General features: G+C 40.6%; 2 protein-coding genes across 3 annotated transcripts; both read left to right on the top strand.

Moving 5' to 3' along the window:
- Nucleotides 1-1,929: 1,929 nt before the first annotated feature.
- usp3 (ubiquitin specific peptidase 3) lies at nucleotides 1,930-12,328 on the top strand. 2 transcript variants are annotated; one of them, XM_069686499.1, is made up of 15 exons: nucleotides 1,930-2,323; nucleotides 2,604-2,664; nucleotides 3,532-3,660; nucleotides 4,002-4,085; nucleotides 4,232-4,313; nucleotides 4,405-4,484; nucleotides 6,168-6,281; nucleotides 6,524-6,637; nucleotides 6,819-6,968; nucleotides 7,823-7,929; nucleotides 8,231-8,311; nucleotides 8,424-8,542; nucleotides 8,669-8,782; nucleotides 10,500-10,567; nucleotides 11,093-12,328. In XM_069686499.1, exons 1-15 carry the CDS (start codon nucleotides 2,236-2,238, stop codon nucleotides 11,571-11,573), a joined length of 1,872 nt encoding a protein of 623 aa, XP_069542600.1. In that variant the 5' UTR covers nucleotides 1,930-2,235; the 3' UTR covers nucleotides 11,574-12,328. The 2 variants fall into 2 exon arrangements, with proteins under 2 accessions (XP_069542600.1, XP_069542601.1); XM_069686500.1 differs by having other exon boundaries at nucleotides 2,271-2,323; nucleotides 2,611-2,664.
- A 2,713-nt stretch (nucleotides 12,329-15,041) lies between these two features.
- fbxl22 (F-box and leucine-rich repeat protein 22) lies at nucleotides 15,042-19,849 on the top strand. Its single transcript, XM_069687286.1, has 2 exons — nucleotides 15,042-15,379; nucleotides 19,501-19,849. The coding sequence occupies exons 1-2, from the start codon at nucleotides 15,042-15,044 to the stop codon at nucleotides 19,847-19,849; spliced, it is 687 nt and encodes a 228-aa protein (XP_069543387.1).
- Nucleotides 19,850-20,239: the final 390 nt, after the last annotated feature.

Genomic DNA, 20,239 nt, shown 5'->3' with positions numbered 1-20,239 from the left:
GAAAAAAATAGCAATTTGGATCCATGAATTATCCTTTATAGTGCAAACAATCAATCCAGGAAAACATGGTGCATTTATTATTAATGGAACTGATTTGGCAGAACTACATCATTTCAGAAACTCATCTGCACATGCACAATTACCTAAAATGTTTTTAGTAACGTGATCTCATGATCGTTTCACTGTTTCCAAAATATACCTGCATCATCACCTGGCTCGACAATGTGCTAATAACTGTCTGAAGTCTTCTACAGACACTGACATTCAAAACTCAACACATATATTTAGAGCTGTTTTTTGTAAAGTGTTGCCCAGCGCACTCTCTCTGGTATTATGTTTTCCTGCTCAGCATTTGTGAAACTCTTGTTTTAGGCTGTAAAGATCTCAATATGAAAGTGTTCAAAACTTCCTTTCACATTTACTCACATTTGTCTTTGAATGTTTGACTGTAATCTCATGCTCATGCTTTGTTTTTGAGATACAAAATTATTAAAAAGAAACAACTTTTGTTCAGAATTCACTGAAGATTGAATGTGTTTTAGTGCTGAAAACATTCTCACACATTTGTGTTTAACAATATACATGGTTTAGCCTTGTTTTCAATGTTCTTGTATACTGTTTACAGTTTCAAAAGGGTTTCTACATGATTTTACATGAGTTCAGACTTTTCATAACATTGTGCAAACCTTGACAGTAACAAACTACATTTATTTCAAAATAGTTAAAAATAAGGCACATATTATCATGGATTTTATGCTGATCAAACAAATGTCTTACCTTCGAGGTCCAGATCCCATGCGTTGGAAGATGGGGTTGAATTAAGCACAGGGTCTGTTTGACACATCAGTTACACTACCATTTGTCATATTCAAAGTCAATTCGGCCCACGTTGCTTTGCCTCAATAGTTGAAGGGTTTACACGTGGATCACGCGATTTAAGCAGATATAGTTTTTATTTGTTGTCTAATTTAGTCAGCTGTACACATTTTCATCCCAACATTTAACGCTGACATGTAAATCGGAGAAGGTAATAAGCGATGTACTTTAGTGATGATGGGCATGCTTTATAAATTAATAGCTTTAACATAAGATAAATCAAATGCATATTATGGCCGTAGGAAGGTGAAATAAAGACTTGGGCTTTACTGTTTTGGCTTGCAATTAACATTATAATTTAAAGCTGCTGTGAGGAACTTTCAGTTTGTGTTGATTTTGGCGCCCCCTGTGGACAAAGCCATACCTCTTATCTGCAGATTTTGTCCTGTACATGCTTAAGTGGTGTTTTTTTTTTTACAAAAATATCATCCTGCTTCCTTTAACAGTCATATTTATAACTCACTTTTAAATTTTTCTCTGGAAAACTTAAATAAAAGCAGCATGCAGTTCATCGATTCATCTGACACCTATACCCTGCCAACGGTTTCAGGCATTAAAAATAACTATATAGAAATAATCAAACTTGTCACTGATGGTCTGGTTTGCTTTTGTAGGTCATATAGAGACTATTAACTCAGAATTAATTTCAGTCTGTTTCATAACCACAAAAAAACTCCTCACAGGAGTTTTGAAAGTGAATAGGCTATGCCCAATGGCACCGCTTTCCCATGGAAACTTTAATCGGAACCGGTCTGTGATTAGTGCCTTGCCACTGCGCATGCGTGCCACGGTGACAGTTATATGGTAAAGACAACATGGTTTTTAATGAAGCTACATTTTAGAGATTTCACATTTCGGTAAGATAAATACAATACAAAACATACAGTACACAAAGTGCCTCTAAAAGGTCAGGAGAACGTAAACAAAAGCGGAAGTAGTTCAACGTACTACTCGTAGCTTTTTCATCTTTGTTTTGTAGTTGCGGCCGAGCCGGCAGACCTACGTCACTTCCTCAAGTTATTTCCATTTGTTTGTGAGAAACGCCAGCGGTTATCTGGTACCCCTTTACACCAAAGAAAGCGTTACTATTTTAACTTGCAGCATGTCAGAGTGGAGTCAGTGTTGGGTGTATTTTCTGTAATTAGGGTACCCGTAAACTATGCAAGAAGCGTAGTAGCGACCAAACGTGTTAGCGTTAGCAAAGACAGGAAAACGTGCGTTTGCAGAAGTAGTAGACCAGCTAACGATAGCTAGTTAGCTGGTTTAGGTTAATTGGCTAACTATTGTTTGCTGCACTGTTCCTGGTACCGTTGGTGGTTTTTGTTGGCTAGCGTTAACTTATCTGACAAGTGTAAACTGATGGAGTGCCCTCATCTGAACTCAAACGTGAGTCCTGTCGATGCCTCCCGGTTCCCTAACGGTGCTCCGTCCTCCTGGTGTTGCAACGGTAAGAAAAGTGTTAGTCACTCTTTCATTTAACGTTAGTAAATTGACGTCAATGGAAGCAAAAATTACAGGTGTTGTGTCCCATCCTCTGCTGCCACTGATACCGCCGCATTTGTGTAAGCCAGATAGAAAATGTAGCTACAAGGACAGATCACAATTGTGTTTTAAAACTTCATATCCCTTTGGCTTAAAGAAACAGGCCATTCAAAAGCAAAGCACAACAAAACATTGTCTCATTAATTTTACACCAGATCTAAAACTGCTTTATGCTTTATCTTCAGTTTGCAGGTCTAATAAAAGTCCATGGATTTGCCTTACCTGTCTGATGGTCCATTGTGGAAGGTAAGTAGTAGTGTTATAGCAGACATACAGCACTAGTAACTGAAGTAATATTCTGGTGTGTCTCGGTACTTTTGGTGATCATTTTGACTTCTGCACAGAAACGTTTATTATAAAACCATGTCAGGGCTGCAATGCATAATTTAAGATTTTAAGTGTACAAAATTAAGTGTATAGCTGTGTATAACCATGGCCCTCTAGACCTCATATTAACAAAATGAATTAAGTATATGACTAAAAAGTGGTTGTATTAGGATAGCTATAGGACTGGCAGTATTGTACTTTCATTCCCGTGTTAGTGCTAAACATCTGTATATTTATTCTTTGAAAAGCACAGGTCATTAAACAACATTCAACACTGTTTTAGAAGTGTTTTCAGATATTCAGAGACTAATCATGTTGATTAAAGAACTTAAGTTTAAACTTGAATTTGATATTACAGTAGAAAGAAATTACACATTACTTTGCTTGTTTGTTTGTTTTTTTACAACACAAGAACAGATTGTTGCAAATATACGTTTTAAATAATGTAAAGGTGCATGGCTTATATCCTCCAAATTAATTAAATGCCAAAATTGCTAAATGGGTTTAAAATCATTTACTATCAAGCAGCACGCAGAATATGTTTCTATACAGATTTGGGAAATGTATCGGGAAATAAATAGAACAATTCTTTGACATAAACAGATGCTGTGGTTGATGAAGAGCGCCATTATTCTCAAGATAAAAACGGCAACATGTTTTTCTTGGGTAGATTCTTTAATAACACTTGTGAGCATATCTTAGGCCAATATCTGCTACTGTTTATATTACACTGTTTACAAGTAGTTTCAGATAATGTCTGTTATAAATGTATCACTTCCTTTATAGATATGTCAATGGACATGCAAAGAAACACTTTGAAGACAGCCAAGTCATTGGTATTGCTCAAAAGAAGGGCGAGAAAGAGAAATCGCATCATTCTGTCTGCATGGACTGCAGCAGCTACAGTGTTTTTTGGTGAGTGTCCTTCTTCACCAACCTTTGTATGTCTACTGTCTGTGTCTCACTGTGGGGCCCTGCAAAAGTATAGTCATAAAAGCTGTCTTTTTTTCCTCACTATACTGTCAAAGGATCAGTATGGTGTTGTCATAGGAACCAGTGTTAATTATAAGACAAACACGTGAACCAAAATTAAAAGTATTGGTGAAAGTGTCTGGAATGTGTTGCATGCTACCACAGTGAAACATGTGATATTGTAGTGATGCAACACGTCTTATGCTAACTTTTAATAGGTCCAAATCATAAGAAGTTTATTTTGTTTCCAAATGTTTGTGTCTTGACTGATGTGGATTTTATAGTTACAGATGTGACGACTTTGTTGTCAATGACACCAAACTCGGGCAGGTGCAGAAGGTGAGGGAACATCTTCAGAGTTTAGAAAAGTAAGTTCAAATCTCAACAATCCAGTCTTTTAATGTTGTTTGTGTCTCATTGTTTACTCAGCATTAACCTTGCAAAGTTATGTACATAACAAGTTTAGTTTGACAGTGTTTGATATCAAAGCCAAATTATGTTGTCCCTCTTACAGCTCAGCACTGATGGGTGACAGACAGAGGAAAAGGAAACTTCAGGAAAGCGCAGCTCAAGACAGCAAGTTGTTAAAAGAAAATGTAAGTGCCTGGAAACATTCTGATATTGTTAATATTTTGTCTATGTATATATATAAACACGCACATAATGCATTTCCCTTGTCCCTGTCAGGATGGGGCGGCTTTAGGTGCTACAGGCCTGAGGAACTTGGGCAACACGTGCTTCATGAATGCCATTCTGCAGTCCCTCAGGTAAGGCTCTGCAATAAAGATGAGGTATGTAGGTGGTAAACGGGGTTTGCTGCATGGTTCAGTAGCTCTGCCCCTGTAGACCCAGGGCCTCATGACCAGTCATCCTTTATTAATACAGTCTGGGGCACAGTCAGGGGAATTACTCAGGCTGCTTGGAAACAAGACACAGCCAAAGCCCAGGTTTTCCAGCTAATGCATACAGGCCCTGCAGGTGCCTACAGGAGTATACTGGTGTGTTTTCCAACTTACTTAATAACATGTACATTATATTACTGCTGACCATTTACCATGGTCATGCCAAAGATTTTAGTAATTCTTTAAGTTAGTTTTCCTTTTTCTATCAGCCTGTAGTTTGCATTAATTTCAGTTTGGTGTTAAAATGAACATGCACAATCTTCAACTGTCTGTCAGATTGTGTATAATATATGTAGTTGTTGCATTCATATTATGTTTGCATGGCAACCCTTTAAGTCATTGAACAGTTAACACGTCACTCTGTCACTGCCAGTATAAAAATGCAGCTTAAAAGCTTAAGCAAGCTGCGCCTTGTAAGCTCAAGGAAATAATATGTTTATGGCTACGTTAATCATCATGTCCTTGGTCACGGCTAATAAACACGTTTGCACAGATTCAAATGATTTAACTTTTTCAAAATATATTTGATTGTTATTTGTACATGGAGGCTATGAAATATGTAGGGAGCAGTAAAATCGTGTTATTTATTCAATATTCTAGGGAACTGATACAAGTAGGTTGCATCGGTTAGTTTAGCTCCTCTTTGGGCTGAGACGTTTGGCAGGAGGAACATCATCCAACTTTGTGCGTAGGTATGTGGACTAAGCAGCCACAGTGGGTAATGCCAGTTTTCTGAGGGCAGGCTTGATAATCAAAAAGAAGAGCCTGGCACAATAATAGCACACACAGTCAGAATGTAAAAGTTTGATTTTAAAACCATTATTTTATATAATAAACATCTATCTATTTGCACTCTGATGTCAAACATAGTCTGAAAAATCTATTGAGAAGACTAAACATTTGAAATGTGGAATTAAAAAACCTGCTCTTATCTCAAAAATCCAAGATTATGATGATATTTGAATATCCTAACACCATCAAAGTAAAATGATTACGTATTATATTAAGTGTATATCTGTTGTACAATTCTCCCATCTGTGCAGACTCAAAAAGGAAATGCATTGATATACTTTAATTTGTTGTACAGTTGATAAAGAGAGATCCATAATGTACAGCCAAATGAAGCCAAAACTCAGATGAAGCTTGGGGCAGCTTCAAAACTGAAGCATTGAAGATTTAACCTGAATTGTTGTTATTTGTTGGTGAGAAGCTGTAAGATTTAAGGTGGCAGGTGAAAAGTCTGGGTCTGTTGCCACATAATGATATCTGTGTAGCCATACCCATAACAAGAATGACACAGTTCGGCTAGCTTCTTCCATGTAAATGTTTGTTTTTTAAGTGAACAGTTACTAATGTCTGCCTCCATGTCTGGAAAACATTCAAGGCAGAGAAACAAGTCATCTATTTTTAAATGTAGTCTGTTCCTTTCTAACACAAGGTGCTTAAAGCACTGGCATAGTTGATTATGGGTGTTCCTGACTTTTACACTGTTTGCTTACTTGGTAAATCTCGAATGTCAAACATGTTTAATTTGTGTTTCCTTGACAGCAACATCAAGCAGTTCAGCTGTTATTTCAAGGAGTTGCCAGCAGTGGCTCTGCGCAGTGGTAAGACGGCAGGAAGAAGGATGTACCACACCCGCAGCCAAGGGGACACCAGTGTGTAAGGTCCACTTCTGGAGGGGGGAGGATTAATGGGCTGAGTGGATTGATCTGAAATTAATTTTAGTATGCTGTTGATAAATTGTTGCCTTTTGAAATGATGATTTACCATAAAAATAAAAACCATTTACACTGTAATTAAGTCAACACAGGTGTTGGTATGTGTTTGTATTCTTAAATCAGTAGAGTATTAGACCGCTCACATTGTGCAGTTATGTAACATGGTTGCTTTATGTTGAACAGGTCTTTGGTGGAAGAGTTCAGAAAAACCCTTTGCTCCCTGTGGCAGGGAAGCCAGACCGCTTTCAGTCCAGACTCCTTGTTTTATGCTATTTGGAAAATCATGCCAAGTTTCAGGTAGGCCAACACCTTTCAAAACAACCATAAACACTTTCCTTTCCCACTATTGTCTGTCAATGTTTGAATGTGTAGCACGTTCTAGCTAAGATTCTGTCAAAGTAGCAGCATGCATCACATCCGGTTATAATCTATTGTGTGTTATAATTCATCTCATTCAATGCTGTGTGTTTGTGCGCAGGGGCTATCAGCAGCAGGATGCCCATGAGTTCATGCGTTACCTGCTGGACCACCTCCACAGGGAGCTCCAGTACAGTCGCAACGGGGCGTCTCACCCGGTCTCGCCTCAGGACGGGGTCAGACTCTCCGCTGCAGAGGGCAAATGCTGCATGTAAGCACATCTAACTTTACAATTATGCTGTTTGTGTGTGTGTTTTTATGTTTCTGTTTACCAGTTAAATATAGTTGCTGTCTTCTATCCATTACAAGATTTAGGAACATTTTGTTATTAAAGTAGTATAGTAGCACTTTTAATCTCAGCCTTAAAGGGCCAGTTCGCCGATTTTCAACCTTAGTCCTATCATGCTATTATGTGGAGCTAATGCCATTATGGTAGGAAAAACAATGCAATTTTTGGAGGACGCTATCCGCTTCTCCAATGGGCCCTGGAAAACCTCCGCCAGACTACGTAAAATGTGTCATCTGGCGGAGGCCAGGGAGCTCACCCGCTTCCAATGTCTTGTCATCAGGTTTGAAATGTAGACTGCAGACCTGAAGATTTTTTAGATGATCCACCGGTATATTCTCGCCGTATTTTGCATTCTGTACCGCTCTGAGCCATTGCTTGCAGGAAAAAACTGTAGTATTTCACTCCAGCGTCTCTCGCTGGGCCGTTCCTTTCAGAGGGAGGGGCGCAATGCACGCTGGGTGTTGTAGGAATATATAATGGGCGAAACCACAAGCTCCAACTTTCTCCACAGCTATGGCGGCAGTTTAAAATATCATTGCTTCTATTGATAACACCAGCGTTGACTGACAGTAGCTTTTTCCAGGGCCAATTGCTCCTTTAAGAAGTTTTAATTATCACTTGAAATGAGCTTCATAAAATGCTTATTTTATAACATTGACTTGTCAGCAAACATTCAGTGGTCCACATGTAGAATGATATATGTAATGACCTAAAACCACGTGTTTTAAATGTTAATAATTAAAACTGCTCTACGTTTGCCTTTTGATTCTTTAAAGAAATGGGACTGCCAGCGTTGTCACATCCATTTTTGGGGGCATACTTCAGAATGAAGTGAACTGTCTGATATGCGGGACAGAGTCTCGGAAGTTTGATCCATTCCTCGGTAAGAAAACTGCAACATTTGTTACTGACTAACCACATACAGCAAGAAGAAAGGCTCAGTTATTTTGTGATTTTGGAAAAGAGTTTCAAACTTTTTTTAGCAACATGTAAACACAATGTCATATATATTTAAATGTTGGTTTTTAGGATTTACCAAGGCATAAAAAAGGGTTGAACTGCTCTATATTTTATAGTTAATGAAAGAATGTAACACAATAACTTGAGAAGTGTATAATCAGATAAACAATAGACGCTGATGATTTATGACATCAGAGGATTTATTTGATCTCTTTTTCACTCAGATCTGTCTTTGGACATTCCCAGCCAGTTCAGACAAAAGAGAAGTAAGGACCAGGAGCCGGGGCCGACGTGCACCTTACGTGGTAAGTTTTCAGCTGACAGCGCTATAAGACTTTCTTATCGCAGTATTCGTGCCTTATTGTGTACTGCAGTGATTATAGAGAGCGTTTAATTTTTTGTGCTGCTTTCTTTTAGACTGCTTACGTAGCTTCACTGACCTGGAAGAACTTGATGAAACAGAGCTGTACTACTGCCATAAGTGCAAAAAGCGACAGAAATCCACTAAGAAGTTCTGGGTCCAGAAGCTTCCAAAGGTCAGAGACGGAGATTCTCAGTTCTTTTATTGCATTTGTCTAAATTGACTGTTTATTTTATAAAAGCATCTTAGCGGGGAGAATAGTTTTGTTTTGGTGTAATGTGAGGTTTTATTCCAAATATAGGTTTTGTGTCTGCACCTGAAAAGGTTCCACTGGACAGCCTTTTTGAGAAACAAGGTGGATACCTATGTGGAGTTTCCCCTGAGAGGACTGGACATGAGGGGCTACTTACTTGAGGTGAGCTCAAAACAGAAGACCTGCTGATCATGGAAGTTCACAAAAAAGGCTTAAGATTGTTTCATGTCAGACAGGGCATATCAGCGAAGTGTGTTAATCCTTGGTAATTCAGGGACTTTCTCAAATTCATTTAAAATTAGTGTAAAAATGATGAACCATGTAATAATACATTTATACAAATGGAAGTTCTGCGCTTCAATCAGGAAACATTCATGGCTCGAAGGCCTCTCAAGCGCCACAGTAAGAACTGTGTCAAGTTAGAGGCCGACTGTGCTCTTTCCGTTCTGGCCTCTGTGAAACTTTGCTGTAATTCTTGTGGAAAAACACTGACAGTACTCATAACTCTGTAAGCATAAGCATAATAATAAACATCCTCAAAAATACTTGTGTTGATAAGCCACCCTGCTATTTTCAGGGTCGGCGTGTTGGACGATTCCAAGAGAAAAACAACACTGGTCAAGTTGTCAAACTCTTATTGGTATTACCTCATTTTACGATGAAATGTCAAAATACCACAATACATTCTTGTTCTTGTGCCGATTTAAAATCTTTGTAATGATGGGCTTGGAGTCGAGACGGAAGTCACACCACTGAAAGACCTTTGAAATATAAGGGTGAGCTGAAATTGCCTCATTGTAACTTCACAAACAAAGCTGACAACATGAAGAATAGACTTTTTGAAATGTAGTTATAGAAGGTGTAATTATAATCAAAATTTACAGTAGCTTCAAAGCCAAACTGGTGCTTTAGTCAAACTGAACTTTTCCTCCTAGACAGTCAGCTGATGGTGGATTTAAATCCACAGAGGAAAGACGTGCTTGTTAGTCGTCCATCAGGGAGATCACTGTTGTCCTCTGCTGGCCGAGCAGGGAAGCACTACGTCTGGAAAATGATGGGAATTGTCTTAAAATTGCGTTGCGCACATAATAATACTGCTGAAAACAATCACTAATTGACATAAGCAACTATTTTGATAATCATTGTTAGGTCATTTATTTATTAAAAATGCTTGTCATATGGACAAATGGTTGTCATAGTTTTTCTATGATAATAAACTGATTGGACTGTTGTTGTTTTGTTTTGTTTTTCAAAACAATTTTCATATCGTACAAAACAAGAACACCAACATACAGCACACTTGAAATTACATAGTACAAACGCCTAAAGATAAGCAACAAGGAACAAACTGTCCACTGTCCACAACAGTGACAAAACCTGGACTGTTGGTTAAACGTACAAAGACATCCACTATGAGAAATTGTGTTGGGAACATATCACCATTTTATAGACTAAAGGACTAATGGAAGAAATAGTTGACAGTAGTAAACATAAATGTTGAATGTAATAACTTTAAAGAAAAAGAAAAGCAGCAAATGTTAAATAAAAGATGTGATGCTGCACTCCCATCTGTACTACATTTATTATTAATTGAAGGAGCGGTCTACGATTGTGAAACTAGAGTTTCCCTTCCAATTATTCCTCTTCTGTTATTCTTAAAGTTGTATCATTGTTGACATTGTGAAGCCGCTTGTCCTTGTGTGAAACACCTCTGAGTTCATTGTTCTGACCCTGTTATCAGCAGGGTTTTTTTTAGCACTTTGAGTGCACCATAATTACCATATCCACATGCTTAATGATCTCCGAGGCAGGATGTGGGTGGATTGAGAGCCCAGAAAAGAAATCCCCATTTTTATGTTATTGTTTTATTTTTTTGCAGCCAGAGAACTCATTACCAGAAAGCTGCCTGTATGACCTCGCTGCTGTTGTCGTTCATCACGGATCTGGGTGAGTGGATGAAGTGTCGCAGTTTGAAAACGCTAATGGAGATGCTGAAATTGATATTTGCTCTTTTATTCATTAAATTTTAATTAGTCTTTTAACGGGCTCATGCATCATCTAGAGTTCTGCAGCATCTTGTTTAGATGTTGTTTGCTTTTTTTCACCAGGGTAGCAACAATTTATAACCTTAAATCCCTTAAACAGTCAACATGTGATCACAAGTCTATAAATTACCATTTGCCAACCGGCTCCTAGCGCAGGTGGCTGTCAATCACCCTGCAAAAACTAACGTGATCCAGTTTTGTCGTAAAGTGCAGTAGACAGCCGCATTTTAAAAATTCATGTCGCCACTCAAGGCTGAAAGGCACCAGGCTGAGAGACGTCTGTCCGTCAGAGTGCTGCTGTTTCACCCTCTGCCTCTAAGTGGCGATGTTGCACAGCTGCTGAATGTGTCCCTCTCACTTCAGCAGCATCAAAGTTAGACCTGTAAAAAGAAAGACGGCACAAAGTGAGATATGTCTGTGTTCACAGGGTTGGATCAGGCCATTACACAGCATACGGCAGCCACGAGGGCCGTTGGTACCACTTCAATGACAGCACAGTGACTCTGACCAATGAGGAGGCAGTGAGGAAGGCCAAGGCCTACATCCTCTTCTACGTGGAGAGGACTGACCAGGTGGCCTCTGACAGGGCGGCCACCAACAGCACAGCCACAGAAAAGCCTGCCGTGGACCCAGCGGCGAGGGACAGCGTTTCTTCAGTAGTGTCTCAGGAGAAGGCTGCAGCAGACGCAGCTCCGACAGACATGGTTCTGATGGATGTGGCAGCCTCACACATCAGTACTCTGGATGTACCAGCTCCAGATAATGCTGTGTTGGGAAATGTGGGTGAAGACGTGGCTGAACTGCACAAAGCTGACGCAGCTTTAATGGAGGCCGCAGCAGATAGGGATACCTCAGACGAGGCTGCAGCAGAGGAAGCCAGCCAAGCCGTACAAGTCGTTTCACAATGATTCTGTCAGACTGCCTCAGACCAGCTCGTTAACCCACTCGGGCCTCACCTCAATCACATTTTCCAGTGTTTGATTTCAAGAGTTATTTTCACCTTAAATGTATGTGCATCTTTTGTTTTTTTTATGACCTGCATGACGGCATTTGCTGCTTGATTTTTGTTTAGTATGACTTTTTGCATTTGTTTCCTTGATGTTGTATTCCTCAGTTGAAGCAGACTTCTTTGTATGTTGTAGATTCCAAAGGCGTTTAAAGGAAGTAAAGCTGTAGCCTCGGAAAACCTCACATGGTCCAATGTTTAGCCTAGAATGATGAGAGGGAATATGTCAAGACACTGTGTCCTTATAACAATATTTGAAGTTAATGTTGTTTTTTAAAATTCTTATTTTGTAATTTCCACCTCTTGAGAACCTCATAGATCTTATTTTCCAGTTCTTAGGGAAGATTTTAGCACCTAGAATGCAATGCGTTTACTGACTGACACAAGTGCTCATTAGGGCTTTAGAAAGTTATTTTAACTTCTTGATCGGAACCAATGTGAAAGAAATGATCGTTCTCAAATTGTTCTGTTCTGTTTTGACTTAAATGGACTCAGAAAAAAAGAAAATGAAAGTGAACATTACAAAAATACAACGAAGATCTTTTTGTTTTTCTTCTGTATCTTTGAAAAGAATCCTTAAAGTTCAACCTTTTCTGAACCCCTTTTGTATCGAGCCAGCAAATCCATTACCACAAGCCGACCACATGTAGCAGTTAAATCTAGGCAGGAAGACAAAATGTTTTATTCCTCTTATTAGTCTTTAAAGCAGTGGGAATCTTTTTATCCACTTGGTGCTAATTTTGGCTTTTATAATGCTTTGAGGTTTTTTTTTGTTCATTTTTAGTTGCAGAAGCGTCCATGAATCACTTTCTAAAGTCTCCAAGTAAATGCTTGCCTCCATAATCGTTTCAGAGGGCAACATTTTCCTACATTTAGGGTCAGAGATATTTGCGATTGCCAGTTTTTAATGCATTAATTTCTTTAATTATCTGTATTAAACAGTTTACTGAAAAAAGTTGAATTCTTTGATGATGAAAGTAATCTTAACAGACCGGTTTGTCGATTTTTAACCTCAGTCCTATCATGCTATCATGGGGAGCTAATGCCATTATGGTTGAAAAGAAAGCAATTTGGCTCTGTGCCTTTGGAGGACGCTATCCGCTTCTTCAATGGGCCCTGGAAAACCAGGGAGCTCGCTTAACTACACTTCCTCAATCTCGGACGCCCGCCTCCGATGTCATGTCTCGTTCAAAATCATCAGGTTTGAAATGTAGACTGCAGACCTGAAGATTTTTTAGATGATCCACCGGTATATTCTCCTCGAAACAGTAGTATTTCACTCCAGCGTCTCTCGCTACGTCGTTCCTTTCAGAGGGAGAGGCGCAATGCATGCTGGGTGTTGTAGGAATGTAGAATGGGCGAAACCACGAGCTGTTTGTACAACTTTGTCCACAGCTATGACACTAAATTCAAATAATATTGCTTCTATCGATTACAGCGAACACCAGCTTTGACTGACGGTGGCTTTTTACAGGGGCGAACTGCTCCTTTAAGTTGCGGCACAAACTTATCTCGTATTCTTGTATAATTTTCTGGAGGTTTCTGTCCTTTAAAGCACTTTAATAGCTAATTGTATACGCATTATTTGCACCATATGTAGACGGTTTATTGTACACATAAGGAGCTGTTCTTTTATATGTTTTGTCTCTTGAGTGCCTCAGCTGGACTGATGCACACCAGACATTACTGTCGTGTTTATATGTCCAATGAAACCATCCCAGCACCCGTATTATGGCTCATAATTCAAAACAGCCTTTGATCTATCAAAGTAAGACCTTACAGGAGAGAGACCAACTCTTAAGCAAGCATTCAATTTGTGTGTTTTTCTCTTCTCGCTTCCCCCCCCCCCCCCCCCCCCACACACACACACACACACACTCGCGCTCACACATAAGAGCCCCCCTCGGGACACGTGCCAGCCAGTCAGCCTCCTCGCTCAGGCAGGGACAAGCACTCCTGTATGATGATGAACAGCTGCTCTCCCTCGCCTGCTCACAGGTGGCCGTGAGCTTGCTACTCTGTCCCCACTAATGACACAAGTGGCCTTTTTTCTTTCCCTCTCGGAGGCTAGATCACAGCTGCTAATAATAAGCTCACATTGCATTGTGTTTGTCAGCTCTGAGGTCTGGTTAAGAACATCATGACACAGTGAGTCACAGTATGTTCTGTAATCAGCCTCCCAACGGCGGCATTTCCCAACGTCTTCCATTTTCTGCAAATTGGTGGGAAAGAACATGACTGGTAACGCCGGGTGGTGTGATGACATACCGTACACATAATGACGTTTTGCATTTTTGCCATTCAGGATGTCCTCTGAACTCTGGATTGAGCAATCTCTAACGTGCAGGCTGAGTCATAGTTCAGAATGTTCTTTGAGCAAGGTCGTACGTGAGGTAGTTTGTTCCTGTGGCTTTCACTTACCGGAAGGGTTGCCAGGTGGAGGTTAAAGATAATTAGGGCCTGTAATTATTTTGAACATGACACGTGAAAGTCCTTAAAGTGGGTCAGTTAGGTTGTATTGTTTGCCCTTCATTTAAAACAGTACAACTTAATCTGTCAATACAACCTTTTTAAAACCTGTTAGTTGTTGATTCTTTGCACAGTGGTTAAATATAATGTGATGACTGTTTTAGTTCACCCCCCCTTTATGAAGAAGACAAAATATCAGTATCAGTACCTCCATCTTTAAAAATGAGTCATAATGGCACACAAACAACCGTACTCCAGATATGTTCAAAGACATTTAAAATCCTCTGCCTCACATTATAATTTGTGTCTGATGCTTTTTTCCTACACAGTTTAATTATCTGGTTAAAGATCCTTAAAAATACATTTCTTCTTTTCCTGCATTTCAAAATAATGAATGAGAAGACAGGCGTGAAGTGTCAAACAGCAACAGTAAAGGTCAAACATCTAACGAGCTAAACAAAAATACAAAACACATTTTTGATTGACTTTGCGTCTCCATAACAGGTGGAAATGTAAACTTGCGTAGTTTGTAATGCAAGGCTGCTGTGTTGCCGTACATTGTGGAGGTGTTTCTCTTCAGTGTGTATCTGTATCTGAGAACTAGGCCAGGCTTGAGTAAACATCTGGCTCAGTCCAGAGCTCGCTGCCTGTTGAGATCCATGACAGATGGAAAGGGAGCGTATGGCTCAAACACTTCCATCTTTGACTCTACTGGCAGTTGTCTTCCCAAAATAGCCTGCGCTCCACGGCCTTATATGTGCAGGCCTGCAGCATGTGCCTGAGGAGGCATCATGTATCTAGGCCACACAATACGGGCTGCAGGCTCATTGTTGCTGCTTACCAGCAGGCCTACCACCCCCTCAGGGACGAGGCCTCTCTTTCTGTCTCCTGACGACTTGCCATGCATCTCACTGAGCTCAACCGCGAGTGTCTCCTCCACCTTTTCTCCTTTCTGGACAAAGACAGCCGGAGGAGCTTGTCCCTTACCTGTCATCGGCTACGCGAGGTCTTCCTGGACCCCCGTCTCTGGAATCTACTTCACTTCATCTCCCCGTGTCAGCTGAGGAGGGACAACTTTGTGCTGGGAGCCTCACTGCGCTACTTGACTGTTTGTTGGTACTCCAGCAGGGTCCTGCAGGTGTGCAACATAGAGGACTGGTTGAAGAGCTCGTTTCAGAAGGACATCTGCAGTAAACATGAACACCTGGTCAGCACTTTCCTGGCCCAGGTCCGCCTCATGTGAGTGTCTGTGTGTGGTTCTCGTCTGTTGTGTATTTCGGAATGACACCTGGCAATTTTTCTTATGATGGTCTGTAATGAAATAGACCAACAGGGGGTGGACAAAACAACACTCGCACTTTACTTGTTCTCAAGTTGACAATTACTTAAGTGAGCTAATATTTTTGCCCCTTTCTTAGATTAAGCGGGCAAAATATCAGTACCTTTCATCACCTTTAAAATCCGTCATACAATTGAGATGCAACACAAAAGTAAGATTATATTATAATTTACATCTAAAAAGGTTTAAAAAGTCTGAAAAATGAAGGAAAACTTAACGTGACAGTAATATTTTTATCTGCTTTAATCTTAGCTCTATTCCTGCCCTATCACATTCATCTTGTGAGCCACTGTGGGGGTCATGACCCCTAGATTGTCAACAGTACAACCACAACCTCAAATATGACCATAGAGCTAAACCACAGCAACACATCCTGAATAAAACAAACCAGGAGCAGCAAGTTATTTTGGATGGACTGTATTTAGTATAATTTTGTCCATCTCTGCAGCTGCTTTTCACAAGAGGTTGCTAAAATCTTGTAAGGCAGCCTGATGTTTCACAGTTTTGTTACACATAAGCATTCAAACTTTCATTTGAAATGCGTTCATCCTTGTCTGATGTTGTTTTGAGTATGATCACGTGATTTGCGTTATATTTTTGTCCTTCACACCCACCACAAGAAACTAAAGTGGTTTTATATAGAGGCACATGGCTCACCGAAGCTGCAATGTTTAGCTATAGGCAGCAGCAGGGGAAGAAAATCATTAGAAACAGATGGCGTATCAGAAGCTGGCCATACAGACAGAAAAATGACACATCTGTGGGACATAAGACTGATTCTATTAAGTAACATAACTGTGGTCACATATCAAATTAAACTTATTGAATGATGTGACAGTTGGATTAGATAGGTCACTGAATTGGCTTTTGGCCTTGTGTGCGTGGCTGACTGCATGCAGGACTCAGCCTGGAGAGGCGTAATGAGGTCTCTGGATAATTTCTTCAAGGCAGCCTTTAATAACCGTTGATGTGAGGGAGCCTGGCCGCCGCAGCTGGCCGGGACAAGAGGAGGGAAGAGGGGCTGGCTCGTTGGCTCGGTTTAGGACCCTGTGAGGATTTCCTGTATTGTGAAATTTGAGACGCAAGAAATGAGAGCTGCAAAACCAGTCAAAAAAAACTAGAACCACCTACTTTGTCTGGGCCGTGTATCTCAACGCCCTTAAGGCACACTCGTTGCATACTGATGATAAACCCTCCCAAATCGTCTAAGAGAGAAGAAAGCAAGAAGCGCACGTGACAAAGTGGGAGGGGAAGCAGAGGAGCTGTGGGGGTGATAAAGAGTGATTTTAGCCACAGACCCTCCCAGTCAGCTGCAGACTGGAGATTTACGCAGGCAGGTGGAGCCTACAATTGGCTCTTTGTTGCTGTCAGAGGAATGAACATGTGCGTCTGTCTCTGCCTGCCTCTTCCTGGAGAAGACTACACGCAAACTCTGACGCCAAGCTCATGTCTCTTTTCCTTTTTTTCTTTCATGGAAAAACTATAAAACATAGCATGTCTTTGGGCCTCTTCATAGTGTAGTTTCTAGTGTAATGCTTCTCTGATGCCAGATGATGTTGTATAATTCACAGTATTTGAATTATACAACATTCATTCACATGCTCAACATGCCATGTGTGGGTGGCACAGTGGGTGGCACAAAAAGCTTTTGTATGAGGGTTGTATGGTTAAATATTTCATTCCAATATTCGATATGCAACACTGATGCTTTCTTTTTTCAAAACCAGTTCAAGCTCATCTCGGGTTACTATTTTAGAGATAAGTTAAGACATGAACTGGGCTACTAAACTTACATGGTAAAAGAAGTCAAAGTCTGCGTTTGAAATGAACTCCTCTATTTAAGAGGCCAAAGCAGCTGAACGTTAAGTGTACGTCTCAGTTCCTTTTAGAGTTCACTGGGTAATTTGACCAGACAAAATAACCGTTAGCAAACCAAACAGGTCATTAGAGAGATGATTACACGTTAGCCGTGCGGTGTTCTGCTTGTGCTCAGCTCAGACCAGACTCCATTCTGCGCTGTTGGTTTTAATATGAACTTAAAGAAGGAAACGCTACAGACATTTTAAAGCTAGATAGACAGATAGGTTATTAAAAAATAATTGCCACCATGACGTCAAATATTAGCGTCTAGTTTTGGATTTGAGCCCCTTGATATGTTGGGTTTTTGGAAAATTAACATATTTGGACGAGAGGGTGGCGCTGGAGAGGACCGAGCGGTTAGCTAACGCTTAATCTTCAGCTAACACTAGCGCTAGCGAGGTACATCAGTAATTCACTGTAACTGATATTCAATGGGAATAGTTTGGCTAGCCAAAAACAGGCTCTAAAATGTACTTACTAAAAATTAGAAACTGTCTCCTCATGTGTCTTTAAATACAACCAAAAAAAACCAACAACATAGTTTTATGTCGCTGTAGTAGCAACTTGTCAATCATGCTTAATCAAGTTAGCCGTGCTAAACGCTAGCCTGCTTTCGGTCTATTTTACTCTGAATAGATAGATAGATAGATTTGTTTACATTTTTTCTCATCTTCCAAAGACATTTAACTATACAAGAAACAGTACAGCATTAGACATCAACTTGCTGCAGGGGAAAAACATCAGACAGTTCACAAACAAACCTGGCCTGATGACAAATTCCTTCCCGCATACTGTAGCTGTTTATCTGTGTGGTTTGTGCTGGCTGCTTCTCTGGTAACTTGCACTTAAAATGGATCAACATGTATAATGTTTTAATGTGGTTTCGGGTGCATATCTGTTGTTAGTTAAAACTTGGAAATGTGAATGGAAAACAATTTTGCCAATGGAAAATTGTCCACACAACACTGGTTACTTTACCACCACAAGAGGTGCTATGAGTCAATCCCCTAGTGCCTAAAAAGAAACATTTACCGAATCTGTGTGTCATCCTGTGGGCAACTGTGTGTGAGAAAGAAAGGCATTTTAAAACAGGGTGGATTAAGAGAAGGTTGCATGCAGATAGTTAGAAAACATACACAAAGAGAAAGAGTGGATTATGTAACAAAGGTTATGAAGTTTTAATGCTTACATACTTTCTTTTCCTTCATGTTCCTGAATCTGTAAATACCACCAGCTTTGAGCTTTTATAGCACAGCCCCGGTTCCTCTTTTTTCTTGGGGGTTAATTTCAATGCCGTGCAATTATATCTGCTGATAAATCCCCACATTGGCCTCATGCAACAAAGCAACAAGCACGTGGATCGACTGCTATATCCCATGTTCAGAGGTTACTGGGACAGCGCGCTTAACACTTGCAGGCAACTGGAATATGTTTAGCTCACATGTGGTAAAGTGGTAAGATTATGTAAGTCTTTATGTAATCTGCATCAGTGAACGTGAATGACATCCTCGATCCGTTGCCATCAGAGTGTCTGTCTGCCAGCTCTGTGCTGCCAGCCTGCCAGTAGGCTGCAGTGCACTCCTGATACATGGTGGAAACACGAAGCAAACACATGCCTTCCATTGCAACAATTCATGTTCATTTTTAGAATTACTCCAGGAAAGTTTAGCATGAGAGAAATGCATTTTTGTCATGCTTTAATTCATCTAACATCCTGTAATTGTTCTGTGCAATAGCGCCATATTCTTTTATTTACAAAAGCTTTTTGAGAGAGCGGAAACATGAATGCCCAGTGGGACAGTGTGTTAAGAAAAGATAGCCTGGTCCAGGTATTAAACAGCTCTGTCCTGTAACAGATCATGTTGCTGCCTCTCTGTGGTGTCACTTACTCCTCATTCACACATGGCTCTTATCAGACAGCCCAATCTATATGATCTCCCCTGTTATCTGATACTTTTCAAGGGACCTGAGGAAATTGTGAAAATAAGAACACACGCCAAACAGCATTGCTTACTTAAGGCTAGTCCTTCTACAAACAAGCTAATCCCTCCGTGCTACACATAATGTCCTAAGGTGTGATGAGTGAAGATGACACAGGACAGGTCTTGTACTTGTTGTACTTCAACACGTGTCATTGAATAATAATGTGTCTGTGCTTCAGGTGTCCAAACCTGCTCTCCCTGACCCTGTCCGGCTGTGGACACATCACTGACCGGGATGTGATCTCCGTGCTGCAGAGCTGCAGGAAGCTGCGCCGCCTCCACCTGGAGAACTGCGTCCGCATCACTGACTGCTGCCTGGAGGGTGTGGCGGCTCATGGAGCGAGTCTGGAGGAGGTAAAGATTGACTTCTGCAGGAACATCTCTCAGGCAGGGCTGAAGGCTGTCGGAGAGAGGAGGCCGGGCATCCAGCTGAGTGCAGAGAGGAGCGCTGACATGATCCCTGACAGCAAGCCTGAGGAGAGGGTGCCGCTCAGGAGGACTCTGCAGAAGGTCCTGCTGTTCTCCTGATGGACATCCTCTCGCACAGACCAAAAGGACGAGCATTCCTGCAACTTGCAAGGACTTCACTGTGATGTTTTTGTGCTGATTTGTAAATTAATTGGAAGTGTTTCTGCACCTACTTTTTATACATTTTTATACAACACGTTGACCATGAGTCCTCCTGTCCCTATACCATGTTATCCTAATTCCCAATACACTCTCAATACGATCCCATTCTTAAAGTTATCTCTTGTAATTTCAAGAGACAACCCATTGACCCAAACACTTTCTTTACAATAAATACCATCATGCCTAGAAGCAAATATGAAGCTCCAGCCAGAAGCTGGAGAAGCTGGAGAAGCCAGCTAAGCTAAGCTAAGCTAAGCTTAGCACAAAGACTAGAGGCAGGTAGAAACA

Source organism: Semicossyphus pulcher, unplaced genomic scaffold (genome assembly GCF_022749685.1).
Source record: "Semicossyphus pulcher isolate SPU_LCO1_2020_fin unplaced genomic scaffold, fSemPul1.0.p SCAF_8, whole genome shotgun sequence".
NCBI classification, from domain to species: Eukaryota; Metazoa; Chordata; class Actinopteri; order Labriformes; family Labridae; genus Semicossyphus; species Semicossyphus pulcher.
Note: the sequence above shows the minus strand (reverse complement) of the source record. Positions and strands in the feature narration are given on the sequence as shown.